The sequence below is a fragment of the Delphinus delphis genome, chromosome 2 (assembly GCF_949987515.2).
Source record: "Delphinus delphis chromosome 2, mDelDel1.2, whole genome shotgun sequence".
Lineage (NCBI taxonomy): Eukaryota > Metazoa > Chordata > Mammalia > Artiodactyla > Delphinidae > Delphinus > Delphinus delphis.
The window spans coordinates 138585566-138600115 of record NC_082684.1 but is presented as its reverse complement, the minus strand read 5'-3'; the positions used below and the strand labels follow the sequence as shown (position 1 = coordinate 138600115).

The 14550-nt window shown below is 38.6% G+C and overlaps 1 protein-coding gene across 2 annotated transcripts in view; it reads right to left on the bottom strand.

The window, feature by feature from the left end:
• CSNK1G1 (casein kinase 1 gamma 1) overlaps nt 1-14550 on the bottom strand; it is a 149354-nt gene that overhangs the window by 98097 nt on the left and 36707 nt on the right. For both annotated transcript variants that reach the window (XM_060005791.1, XM_060005790.1), the window contains exon 2: nt 4101-4500. In XM_060005791.1, coding sequence (XP_059861774.1) covers nt 4101-4281 — 181 coding nt within the window. In that variant the 5' untranslated portion in view covers nt 4282-4500. The remainder of the gene's footprint in view (nt 1-4100; nt 4501-14550) is intronic.

Genomic DNA, 14550 nt, shown 5'->3' with positions numbered 1-14550 from the left:
TAGGGCACAGGCTGTGCTTAACACCCCACCCCTCTAGAAACTCTTGTCTTGACTTTTCGACTTCTCTACTCTTGAGGCTCTTCCTCTTCCAGCATCCTTTAAATGCACCCTCTTTCTCTCCTCACTCACACAAGGTCCACAAGCATCATATCATCACTGATGATTGCATGCTCATTAACACCTACATGGTAATGATTTCTTAATCCCAGCTGAAGTCTAATTTTTCTAAGTCTCAGAGTCACATTTCTGCATATGTGCTACATAATCCTCAAAGTCAATATATTCTCAAAGTCTAACTTACTTGCCTTCCCCATCGCCTACTCTAATTCCATGTTTCTTAGCTCTATTAAAGGTTTCCTCATTCACTTGGTCTTCCCACGCTGGCAAAATAACTGGTAACCAAATCCTGTCTAAGGTCTCCTTCTGAAATTTCTCCCTAATTCATCCCTTCCTCTACATCTCACTGCCATTTTCAGAGCTAAGGCAGGCCTGGCCACTTCTGACCTGGACTACTTAGGGTACCCATTATATGCAATACACAGTAAAAGGAACTAAGAATACGAATAAATACGAGAATATTAATAAAGCAAATTACTACCATCAAGCGTATCTTGAGGTAGAGAGATGGAGGAACATGACACAATGTGACAAATACAATTAGAACAAAAATCCACACGATGTCAACCTCTTTACTATCTGATCTAATCTTATACTGGGAATTATCTTTCTAGAATACAAACCAGATAATGTCACTCTTCTGTTGTAAAACCCTTGAGGATTCTACTCCGCTGCCTACAGGATAAAGTCCAAATGCTTTAATACCAAGCAAACACTTCACAATCTGCTCCCAACGTATCTAATAGCCTCATCTATTACTCTTCTTTCACTTCACACCCCATAACCCAGCCGTGTATAACTAGTTGCTGCTCTGACAATATGCTAAACAATTTTACAACACATAGTGTTTGTGCATCCTGCTGTTGGACAGTCCTTCTTCCTTGTGCTCGCCAGTGAAGTCCCGTACTACTCTCAATCAAACCACGCTCCTCTGTGAAACCTTCATTAACCTTCTCTGCCAGTGTAGTTTTTATACACTCTATTACAATACTTATCACTTTATGTTGTAATTTGTTTTTCTTTTTCTGTCATTAGACTGTGAGATTCTTTTTTTTAAAATTTTAGTTGATTTATAATATTGTGTTTGTTTCAGGTATATAGCGAACTGATTCAATTATACATACACATATATATTTTTCAGATTCTTTTCCTTTATAGGTTACTACAAGATATTGACTACAGTTCCCTGTACTATACAGTAGGTCCTTGTTGGTTACCTATTTTATACATAGTGGTGTGTACCTGTCAACCCCATACTCCTTATTTATCTCCCCACCACCTGATACTGTGAGATTCTTAAGTACATCTTGTAATTCTTTGTATCCTTCCCAAGTCTAGCAAGACAGTAAATATTCAAGAAGTGTTTGTTAAATGGATGATGAGGTGGAAACAGATTTACATAGAGCCAAAATACACTAATCATCCCTTTTCTTTTTTGGCTCTCTGTCTGGAATTCAGGAGTCTATTGAAGCAGTAATGCCACTACCTACCACGACCCCCACATACCAGGAACCCAAAGGAGCCCATGTATTTTTTTTCTCCCCTTTTCCTACTCATCTGGCTATCTATCCATCCAGCCCACAAATAACATCAGCAAATAATACAGATAGAATCCCTGCCCTCCAAGGGGCTTATACTGGAGTAAGGAGAGACAATTAACAGGTAAACAAATACATAAAATAATGTCAGACAGTGATCAATGTGATGAATAAAACAAAGCAGTTTGATGAGACAGAATGTGGCTAGGGGAGTAATGTGCTATTTTAAATGGAGGTGGGAAAGAAGTCACAGAAGGTTTCTCTGAGACAGTAACATGAAAGTTGAGGCCCAAGGGATGAAAAGCAACCAGCGAAGCAAAAGTTTGAAGAAAGAATCCTTCAAGCAGAAGGAATTGTAGGTGTAAAAGCTCTGAGGCACAAATGCACTTGGCTATTTGAGGGACAGAAGAGACAGGTAGCTAGAGAAAGAAATGAGTTTGGAGAAGAAAGCACAGCGTTGTAATGGCAGCCTGGGTGGAGGCCTATCTGCTCCTGCCTTGAGTTTGGAATTTTCCAGTTTTCACCTCCTGTTGTCTACACAATCTTCTACTTCCTAATACCATAGCAAGAGGACAATGGAATGGGGTATACAGCACACCCTGTTGTCAGGAGACATCAAATGATTCTGAAAGTTACTTTTCTGGTTTCTGTTGATAAAAAGTACTCCTAGATACAATGCCCTAACAATAACGGTCCCAGGGCTAATGAAAACCTCATCAGCACACAAGAATAAAACCACTTGAAAAGAGAGACAAGTTCTTTCTACTGACTACAATGCAAGTCAAAATGGGATCCATCATATTCACCCTAGATTCGTTAGAGGAAATAAAACACAACACTTTACCACTCTGAAAATATACATGAGCTATCCTTCTACCTGAATAGATTTTTCCATTCCTGTGTAAACGTCAAGATCATATAATACAAATCTAGACTTAAGTAATTAAATACATTTGCAGTTTTCATTGACCAGGATTTTTCTTCATCTTTATAGAAATTAAACAATTTTATGATGTTTTGAGAAAGCATGAATTTATATGCATTATAAACTGCCTCAGTAATTTTGTGAATGTTTGTCATAATCTATTTAATTCAAGTACTACTGTGATGTTAGAGCAAAGTCAATCCACTATATAAATGTATAGTCACAAAAGTAGCTACTAAAGCAACTCAGTAGTTGGTAGGAACTCAAGCAGTGTGAAATTACACATCTTACTCCTATTTTCAGTAGCATCTGCTGGCTTTACTAACCAGAACATGAACACATCACTAAATATAAAAGCCTTTCATTATCCTAGTCAGGTCTTAAAATTCCAGGCTCCCAGCCTTCTAGTGGTAAAAATAAATTCATTCTCAGCATCCCTAGATTCAATTCTACACCCAGTGATCTCTGGCTAGTACAGTGATGTTTCCCTGAATCTCTCTATGGGGGGATGAGAGGTAAGATTTTTTTGATCTCCTTTGGAAAAATCATGAGAAGTAGCAGAGGTAATCAAAAATAATCATCTTATACTCCCACGCTCCCACTTCCTCAAAGGGCAAAGCCTCTTACGATGGGTCTTCATAATACTACATAGTCTCAACAGCTATGAAAAATAAGAAAACACTTTAGCTTAAAAAAGGACCTTGTCACAATCTGCACCAATACAGATTGGTGACCAACTTCACATATTCACAAGATCCTTCATTTTCTCTTCCCCATTCACCTAGGGAGGGCCATAAAAAGTTTCTAAATACCCAATGTACCTTCTTCCCAATTTCACGTCTTCAAACTGGTTCATTTTATCATTATTCATCATCTCACTCATAAACCAATACCTGAAATAAAAAATCCTTTCCTTGGTTGGGTAATAAAAATTGCAAAGTTTCTCCCTGGAGTTCTAGCTCAATCCTGATGTTGGGACTTCCGGGAAGGAATGCAAACATGGTATCAGTTGGAAAACCTCTCTAAATACTGATGTATCTCCTTGCAGACTAAGTATAGATATTACAGAGTAAGTACTGACTCTTCCCTTACTAAGGGTAGATTCTGAATTAAAACAAGGCCTTAATCCCTTCTCAAAGTGTGGTTCAAGGACCAACAGCATCTTAATCAACTGGGAGTTTGTTAAAAAGACAGTATACAGGGCTCTACTCTCCAACCAACTAAATCAGAATCTTCGTTTTACTGATATCTGTATGTAGATCTCCCTACATCACAAAATCTCAGAACTGGTGGAAAATCTAAAATCCTATCACACACAATGAGGGATGAACCCTGGATAACAATTATACCTGATAATGACTATAGTCTCCTTCACAAATTCTTCAGTTCTTTTAACAATAGGTCCTCATTATAAGAACTTCTCATCAGATTATAAACTGCTGGTCTTGAAATGCACCAAAGCTTATTATAGCTGCTGTTGTTCTTGTTAGGCTAAGCCAATAATATAACCAAGTTCTTACCTAATCTGAGCTCTCCAAAGTTCCCACACCCTATCTTCTTGCCAACCCTGAAGTTGGGTCCCACCATAAGAACCCCAGAGGATGTTGAGGAGCCAGATGGTCGGGAACAGTGTCCACTCCTTTGTGCCATGGGTTTAGTTGTCCGTTGTCTTTCATCCTTTTCCCTACTAGGATGGTCCATGATCCTACACGACAGAGTCTCTGCACAGGTATCCTTAATTTGTATACCTCTCTTCAATACAAAAGTACGTCCGAATAAACTGGAGTTAGAGTAAGGTAAGGAGTTCTTTTGGCACCATGTTTATGTTTCTAATTTATCTCCAGGAGATGAAAAACCATTGATTAGTTCTGGTAGGACACGTAGTCTGTAGGTCTCAAGCATAGGAGGATATTGTGTAACCTAGGTAAAAAATCAAGAAAGCATACAGTTAAAAATTATATTTTAAAACAAATTAAGAGTTACCACTAATTAGAATGGACTCTATCCAAAACTGAGCAAAGTGGACAGCTTCCTGAAATGGATTTTGGTTTTACATCCTCCAACAGTTTAGCCATCTGGACTAGTAATTCATCTGGTAACATAGGCTAAGTAGGCTACAGACCAGGGCAGCTAATGGAACACAGAACCCTTTAACATAAAATGCTTTCTTCTAGTGTTGTACATATGACTCAAAAGAAAGCTATTTGTTGGCTTTTTCATCACTGGCTAACAAAGATATGGTGGGGTTCAGCCAAGTTAAATAAACTGAGGCCAATTAAAAGCTCTTCCCCTCAATTTGGACAGAACCTATCAGAAACAAGCTACTCACTACTCACTGTCCCCCTCCTCCATCCCCACCATTTATCAAGCACTGACAGCAATCACGAAATCCAAAACAAGTTACGGATTGACACAGACTACTTCTATGAAGGCCTTTCCAAAACCCTAGTGGTACAAAGTAGTACTAGACTAAAGGTTGGGAAAGCTCAACTTTTGGTCTAGTTTTCACTGTGGGCTGAGTACACAATGACAGAGTGCCTGAAGCAGGTCCTTTGCACAACCCCAAAGTGAGAATAAATCTGAAGAACAAAAAATCTTAAACAAAACTCATCCCTACCAGAATTCTCCAGTTTCTCAATTTAGGACTAAGCCCAAGACAAAGTTTACAATGAGATAATTTTGATGCTATTTTTGATAATCTAGGTGAGTATCCTTAACAAAAAAATATTCTGTTACCACCAATCACAGACTAAACCATACTTTTGTTTCACTTTCACTGAAGATTTCCCTTAAAATTTTAAGGAAGAAGAGAATTAGAACTGCTTGGTTACTATTGCGTGTATACAAGAAAGCAAATATGTCCAGACTGTAAGCTTCTTACGGACACCTTTAATTCCCTAGTACAGGAACAGGCACATACGTGTGAGCTGAATGTACAAATGGGCACATAATCCAAGAACATACTCTGTTTACTTCATTATAGTAGTTAACTGTTTATTTTCATCTTTTCTGTCTGCTTTCTTTGCATTATTAAAACTGCATAATGACTTTAGGCTTCCGTAAACCTAATCATCATTAAAATACATTTCCCTGCGGGCTTCCCTGGTGGCGCAGTGGTTAAGAATCTGCCTGCCAATGCAGGGGACACGGGTTCGAGCCCTGGTCTGGGAAGATCCCACATGCCGCGGAGCAACTAAGCCCGTGAGCCACAACTACTGAGCCTGCGCGTCTGGAGCCTGTGCTCCATAACGGGAGAGGCCGTGACAGTGAGAGGCCCGCGCACCATGATGAAGAGTGGCCTCCGCTCGCCACAACTGGAGAAAGTCCTCGCACAGAAACAAAGACCCAACGCAGACAAAAATAAATACATTTATTTAAAAATAAAAAAATTTAAAAAAATAAAATACATTTCCCTGAATTCAGGAAATTATACATCTACATTCAAAATGTATATTCTGTTAAAGTAAAAACTCAGGGTGGTAAGAATAGGTCAGTAATTACTGGATTTCCTACATGAACAACATTATGAATTTATATTTCTCCTCACTCTTTCTCTTATTATAATTTCATCTAATATCCTTCAATTATCTTTGTTGTCTACCCAAAGTCCCTCAAACAATGTGAGTAAAGAAAGAGAAGTAGGGAATTCTCTGGCTGTCCAGTGGTTGGGACTCCACACTTTCACTGCCAAGGGTGCAGGTTCAATCCCTGGTCAGGGAACTAAGATCCCACAATACACGCAGTGCACACCCCCCCTTCAAAAAAAAAAAAGAAAGAAATGAAATTTAAGATGTTTTATTTAGATAGTCCATCTTAACAGGTGGTCGTGTGTCTATAGATGATAAACTGTCAGGCTATACTTTCTTCCTTTATATCATATATTTTTTTGAGAACAGGTAAAGGGTGTCTTAGCCTATCCAGACAATTTTGAGCATTGAACTAACTCCTAAAGTTTCATCAGTTATCATTAGTATAATAGTCTTATTTATAAGATTTGAAAATCTGTACTACCTTGTCTATTGCTCTTCATATTTTTCATTGTGTTCACTTCTTTCCTAACAAAAGGAAATTATTTTTATAATGCTTGTCATTAGCTTTCTCCATTGCACTTAGACTCATGTAACATTAGGTTCAGTAATCACTCACAGCCCTCATATCCAAGTATACTTGCATGTAGTATTCAAAAAACATACAGTAGTACTTGCCAGGTTAGAAAACTGCCGAAAGCCAACAACCGTATTCAGCTGGGAGAAGGATGTTTCTTTTTTTTAAACATCTGTTTGTAGATTAGAACAATCATTTTACCTCCCACAAACATGGTAAACACACTTATCAATGTTGTAATCTATTCATGAGACATTAGCACAATTTAATTTGTAACTATGAAAGATGAAATATATTCAATACTACTTTATGTGGCACCTCTCATTAGAGAAATCAAATTGAATGATTAAATTTTTAAAAATCCTATTTCTTTTTCACCACTCGCTGCTCAAAACTATTTCCTACTTCCCAATTACAAACTCTTTAGCTTGTCACTTGAGTCCCTTCAATATCAACTCCCCAAATAAATTCATGTATTAAAGCTACTACATAAAGCAAAGGAACATCCACCCTTAGCTCTTATACCTAAAATGGTCTCTTAAGTCTTCTGTCTTATTTAAGGCCTGACTCATATCTTACATCCTTTGTGAAACCTTTTATAACCAATTCATCATTAATGCTTGGAGTACCACTGTCTACACCACCATTTGCTACCTACCATATATCAGATTATATTGATATGTATTCTAATATTCAATTTGATTATAAGCCCTTGAAGTTAGGGATCTTGTCACATCTCTTTTAGTTTCTTGCATATAATTGGTACTTAATAAGTACTGAGTAATAATTATGATCTTGAATAATAGAAGACAGATTCCTAGCAACATAACCTAATATTTATACAAAATAATATGTAAAAGTAAGGAGAACCCTAAATAACCCTAAGAACTCCTAGAACTCATCTAGCAAGAAGCTGGTATTATTTCATTTAAATTCATTAGTGTTAAGACATAGGCTACTTAGAATTTCCATTTCACAAGGATATTAAATGGTTTATTTACAGTTACTAGCAAATAACATATGAAAAAGTTAGCTCAAGATCCAGGTGAAATGGAACACCCAAGGTAACAATTATGTTATACTTTAACCTTATTTTTAAAAAATGGCTTCTAAGGACAGCAGTAAAAGATAAACTATATGTTTATATTATTTCTCCTCTTTTTTTTTAACAGTAGAAGGAGAAAGGAGAGAAATTATATAAATGCAGTAAGCAGATGTTTGTTTTTCTGGGGAATAAACTATTCAGCAATCACTTAGATCTCATTAAACATGTTAATGTTACAATGCATATGTATTTGAATTTTTAGAGTCATACCAGCAAGTTTCTTAAAAAGCCTAATTCTACTAGTTTCTACCACTCTAGGCATGCCTGAATTAAAGAAAAGGTATTTTTAAAATATGACAGCGGCTTCCCTGGTGGCGCAGTGGTTGAGAGTCCGCCTGCTGATGCAGGGGACGCGGGTTCGTGCCCTGGTCCAGGAGGATACCACATGCCGCGGAGCGGCTGGGCCCGTGAGCCATGGTCGCTGAGCCTGTGCGTCCGGAGCCTGTGCTCCGCAGCGGGAGAGGCCAGAACAGTGAGAGGCCCGCGTACCACAAAAAAAAAAAAAAAAAGTTTTTAAACAGGAAAATAATAGTTCATACTGTAGTTAATAACAAGAGAACTGAAAAAATGTTAGCATATAGAAAGAAACACAATTTAAAGGATTACATACCAAACTGCCAAATTTCTAAATCAAGATAAAATTACAAGCACTTACACTTTGTTAAAATTTGCAAAACATTATTACTTTTTATAATGAATATTTTACCTCTGTAAACAGTTTACAATAATAGAAAGTCTTCCTAACACTGTTTAAATTAAAAATGACACTTGCAAGGAAACAACCAAGAGTTTAATGAAACTGCCACCATAAAAACAAGTAGTCACTGATTAAAAGTAGACATTATGTCAAAATTAATCATACTTTATCTTTTATACCTTATAATACTGTGACTGAACTTCACTGGATTTAGAATGTTATAAAACTAGCAATCATATGTATGCTAAAGTTATACATACTGTAGTCCTAGAAAAATTAAAGTTCCATAGTGACGTGCTCCCCAATTGAGGTAATTTGATTATTTAAAAACCAAAAGTTTTGTGCACAGCATACATGACACCTTACTGGGCACATCAGAGACTATTCTCGAGTCAAATAGAGGTCTGAACTCTCTGGTCACTTTACTCAAAGCCAAGATTAAATTCTCCCAACTCTGTAATTAGTCATCATGGACCTAGGATTTTATAACAATGTGGAGAATCAATATAATTGTTATACTAAGGATTAAGTGGACTCAGTGTTTAGCTCCCTCAAACGAAAAATACTTGATCCTGCATTACCAACTCAACACCTTAATATATTTCAGTACCACAAGGAAGCCAAACGCATAACCCTCATGAACAGGGAAGAATGTCTCATGTAGAGCAACTAAATGTAAGAATTGAACTAAGGGCTAAAAATCCTGAATTCTAATCACAGATAAGCCAGTGACCCAAGCCAACACTTACCTCAACTTTCTCAACCACAAATTGAAACTTATTCAAAAATAAGTCATAAAATATTTGGGAAAAAAAAAAAAGAATTAAAACTTAAACTTTTTAACCAAGAAAAAGAATTCATTGTCCTAACCTGGTCTACACATAGACAAATCCCAATGGCCCTGAAATCAGTACTGGTAAGTGTGGCAACTTAGAAAAACTTAGAGTATGTTTAGCGACTGGAAGGTGGCATTTTAATACCTTACGTTTAATCATAGCTGAGTGCATAAAGAGGTTTATGCTGTCAGTACTGTCCTAACAAGGATACAGCACAGCCTTGTCTACAAAATGTTTAAAAATGTGCAGTTCAAGAAAAAATGATTAACTATAGATTATATATACAATAGAAGTATAAATTGTTATTTATTTACTATTATCACATATTAATTAAAATACTAAATCAAATTATATCTGTTAAATACGCAAGTACAGTTTAAAAGTATAAAAATGTAGATATACTTTGTGAAATATAATCTGTATTTAATCATTCTCAAATACTTCTATATTATATACTTAACTCTTTCTTTAACAATATTAGTCCTTACTGCCTTCATTCATCATCTTGGTTATGTGCCCGTTTTTTGGATCCCGGCATTTTTATCTTTTATTATCTGAAAAAGCAGTATTACTGACATTCTTCATTTGGTAAGTTAAAACTAAGATGAAATTGTTCCCAATTTTTTAAACTTAACACTGGGTAAAGTCAATGATAAGAAAAATGATGAAACTGGTTAACAGCAAAATTTGGGAATTACTATACAAAAAAAAGCTTGCAGGAGGTGGGAGGGCAGGGAGGATGGAACTTTGCAAATTGAAATATGGCAGATTACTCAAACAGCCTGCCTCCTAAAAACTGAAAATGCTGAATTAAAAGCAATAAGTCAGGTATTTTTCAGCTTGAAAAGTTTTTTATTTATTTCTATCTTATATCCATTTCTCTCCTACATATTTTCACACGTGCCTTTAAGTCCTTAAACTTTTTATTTTATTTTTTTAATTTAATTTAATTTTTTTTTTTTTGCCGTATGCAGGCCTCTCACTGTTGTGGCCTCTCCCGCTGCGGAGCACAGGCTCCGGATGCGCAGGCTCAGCAGCCATGGCTCACGGGCCCAGCCGCTCTGCAGCATGTGGGATCCCCCCAGACCGGGGCATGAACCCATGTCCCCTGCATCAGCAGGCGGACTCTCAACCACTGCGCCACCAGGGAAGCCCATAAGTCCTTAACCTTTTTAAGATAATTGTTTTTAAAGTCTTGGTGCACGAATTCTATCATTTCAGCATTTCTAGGTCTATTTCTATTGACTTATTTTTCTCTTAGCTATGGATGACATTTTCCTACTTATTTGCATGTCTAATTAACACAAAATTCAGGATAATGATTCCTTCTAGGTCAGAAAAAGGAAGGGGCACATAGAAGCTTCTAAGATACCAGTAGTGTTCTATTTCTTTAATGGAGTGATGGGTACACAGTGTTAACTTTTAGTCTTTAAACCATACTTCAATCTTTATACATATGCTTGTATTTCTTAAAAAAAATACTGTAAAAACTTAACTTCAATGCTTTGAAAAGATACAGTAGGAAGAAAAAGGAGGGCAGCAGGGGAAGGACATCATCAAAATGGACACAGCAGGGAACTCCAGGCCTTCACCCACTGCACATACACATCACACACACACACAGGCTGGAAAAAATGGTCAGAATCAACTTTTGCAGAACTCTGGAATCTAATAAAAACTACAACAACCAAGAAGGCTTGGCAAAGAAACAAGCTGCTACACTGCAGTAAGAGAGTGATGTGGTGTTTCTAACTGCCTACCAACCATCCCCCACTCCCCAGTTCGGCAGGGGCAGTAAGGATGGCAGCTGCACTCCTAGTGCAGGATAACAGTGCCAAGGGGGCAATACAAACCTTAGTCTCAAACAACTGTGGCTGAACACAATGACCTGACCGACAATTTCCTCAAAAACTGGCACAAGAAAGTGTTTTTGTTTTGCCTGACTTGGAGCACTCCCAGGGCAAGCAGCCTAGGATAAGGGAAAACAGGCAGGATAATACCACATATATAGAACTAAAAGCCTGGAAAGGAAGACATTGAGAAAGGAGATACGTGGGGAGAAATGGGCTTTGTAAACTCTCATATATAATGCAGAACCTAGAAGGCCACACATATGCCCAGGGCTGAACACATGCACAGAAAAAGGCCTAGAAGACCTTAAACTTTTACCTCTAGCTGACCTTTAGCCTCCACACAAACAGGAGGTAAAAGCTAAGGCAGGAGGCTTCCCTGGTGGCGCAGTGGTTGAGAGTCCGCCTGCCAATGCAGGGGACACGGGTTCGTGCCCTGGTTCGGGAAGATCCCACATGCCACGGAGCGGCTAGGCCCGTGAGCCATGGCCTCTGAGCCTGCGTGTCCATAGCCTGTGCTCCACAACAGTGAGAGGCCTGCGTACCAAAAAAATAAAAAATAAAAAAAAAAATTAAAAAGCTAAGGCAGGGTTGTAAACAGCCCCGCTAAGCACTGGAGTACCCAAACACAGAACCACCCAGCCAAAAGTAGAGTATTTTTTTCTTTTTCTTTATTTTATACTTTTCTGGTCTCCAGGTGTTCAAGGACACTGGGAAAAACTCTAGTTGACTGCTAAGGTAATGGAACACAGACTTCAATAATCACACATGAACAAAGCATATACACCTAACAAAAATAATTTAGAAAAGACACTAAACAAACAACAATGAAACTAATAGTAACAAGCAGCAACAAAAAAACCCTGAGAAGGGAAGGAATCTGACGTCTAGAGTCAACACATGATATTCAAAATGACCAGTTTTCAACAAAAGATTATGTGGCATGCAAAGAAACAAGAAAGTATGAACCATTCACAGGGGAAAAAAAAAAAAAGAAAAGAAATGAATATAGAAACTGTCCCTGAGGAAGCCCAGGCAAAGGAAACCACAAAGAACTAAAAGGTAACCAGGAAAACAGTTGTCTCATTAAGTAGAGAATATCAATAAGGAAACAGGAATTATAAAAAGGCATCAGACACTGAGTTAGCATCTCTCCACTACTAGGGCACCTGCTGGTCACTGGTAGGGGACCCTGACACCCAAGGAAAACGGAAGAACCACCAAGTGAACCGGTAGGACATGGGGGTACTGAGGGGGAGGAGAAGTGGAGGCCAGACAGGATCAGCACCCCTGAGGCCGGGGAGATCAGGAGAAGCAGGCAGGAGAGGCAGGTGGGAGGGGCCTTCCAGGACTGGAGGAGCAGGACAGTAGAGGAGGGCATTTGCCCCACCCACTAGAGCCGAAGAAGCCTGCTGGGCTCCCAGGTGAGGTCTCCTGCCCTCTGAGACCAAGGGTGGGGGGCACACCTGGGACCCTTCTGTTCTGATGAGCCTAAGCCCCATCCCCCACAGCCCTCAGGGCCTTTTCCAGCCCAGCGGATCCCAAGCATAGGCCCCACCCACTGCCCAAACCTTGCCCTTGCCCTTGCTTAGGCCCCACCTTCCACAGCCAAGGCCTCCCCCGCTTTTTTTCCTCTTTCATCTCCTCCTCTTTTTTACAATTGTGATACTGTTGTACCTTCCAGTTGTTGATTCATCTATCTTTTTTTTTTTTGGTAGGCAGGCCTCTCACTGTTGTGGCCTCTCCCGTTGCTCCGACACGCAGGCTCAGCGGCCATGGCTCACGGGCCCAGCCACTCTGCAGCATGTGGAATCTTCCTGGACTGGGGCACGAACCCGTGTCCCCTGCATCGGCAGGCGGACTCTCAATCACTGCGCCACCAGGGGAGCCCCATCTATATTTTTATATTCCTTTTAACATATCTGTTAGTTTCCTAGCCTAATTTTATTTTTTACTTTGTTATTGTTCTCTCTTTTTTTTTTTTTTTTGGCCACACCACGCGGCTTACAGGATCTTGGTTCAGAAGCTGCGGGTCAGGCCAAAGCTCCTGTGGCGGGAGCTCTGAGTCTGAACCACTGGACTGATAGAGAATCTCAGACCCCAGTGAATATTCATTGCAGTGAGTTCTCATGGAGGTCCTCATCTCAGCACCAAGATCCAGCTCTACCCAACAGCCTACAAATTCCAGTGTTGGAAGCCTCAGGCCAAACAACCAGTAAGACAGGAACACAATCCCACTCATAAAAAAAAAAAAGAGAGAGAGAGAGAGACAGCCAAATAATATGTCACAGATGAAGGAGCAAGGTAAAAACCTACAAGACCCAATAAATGAAGAGGAAACAGGCAATATACCTGAAAAAGAATTCAGAGTAATGATAGCAAAGATGATCTAGAATCTCAGAAATAAAATGGAGGCACAGATTGAGAAAATACAAAAAATGTTTAACAAAGATCTAGAAGAACTAAAGAACAAACAGATATGAAAGACACAATAACTGAAATGAAAAATACACTAGAAGCAATCAATAACAGAATAACTGAGGCAGAAGAACGAGTAAGTAAGCTGGAAGACAAAATGGTGGCAATAAGTGCTGAGGAGAAGAATAAAGAAAAAAGAATGAAAAATAAGACAATCTCAGAGACCTCTGGGATAATACAAAACACACCAACATTCAAATTATAGGGGTCCCAGAAAACGAAGAGAAAAAGAAAGGGTCTGAGAAAATATTTAAAGAGATTATAGTGGAAAACTTCCCTAACATGGGAAAGGAAATAGTCACGCAAGTACAGGAAGCACAGAGAGTCCCATAGAGGATAAACCCTGGGAAAAACACACCGAGACACGTATTAATCAAACTAACAAAAACTAAATTAAAAGAAAAATTATTCAAAGCAGCAAGGGAAAACCAAAAAATAACATACAAAGGAATCCCCATAAGGTTATCAGCTGCTTTTTCAGTGGAAACTCTGCAGGCCAGAAGGGAGTGGCAGGATATACTTAAAGTGATGAAAGAGAAAAACCTAAAACCAAGATTACTCTACCCAGCAAGGATCTCATTCAGATTCGATGGAGAAGTCAAAAGCTTTTCAAACATGGAAAAGATAAGAGAATTCAGCACCACCAAATCAGCTTTACAACAAATGCTAAGGAAACTTCTCTAAGCAGGAAACACAAGAGAAGGAAAAGACCCACAAAAACAAACCCAAAACATCTAAGAAAATGATAATAGGAACATACATATCAATAATAACCTTGAATGTAAATGGATTAAATGCCCCAACCAAAAGACACAGACTGGCTGAATGAATACAAAAACAAGACACATATATATGCTGTCTACAAGAGACCCACTTCAGACTTAGGGGCACATACAGGCT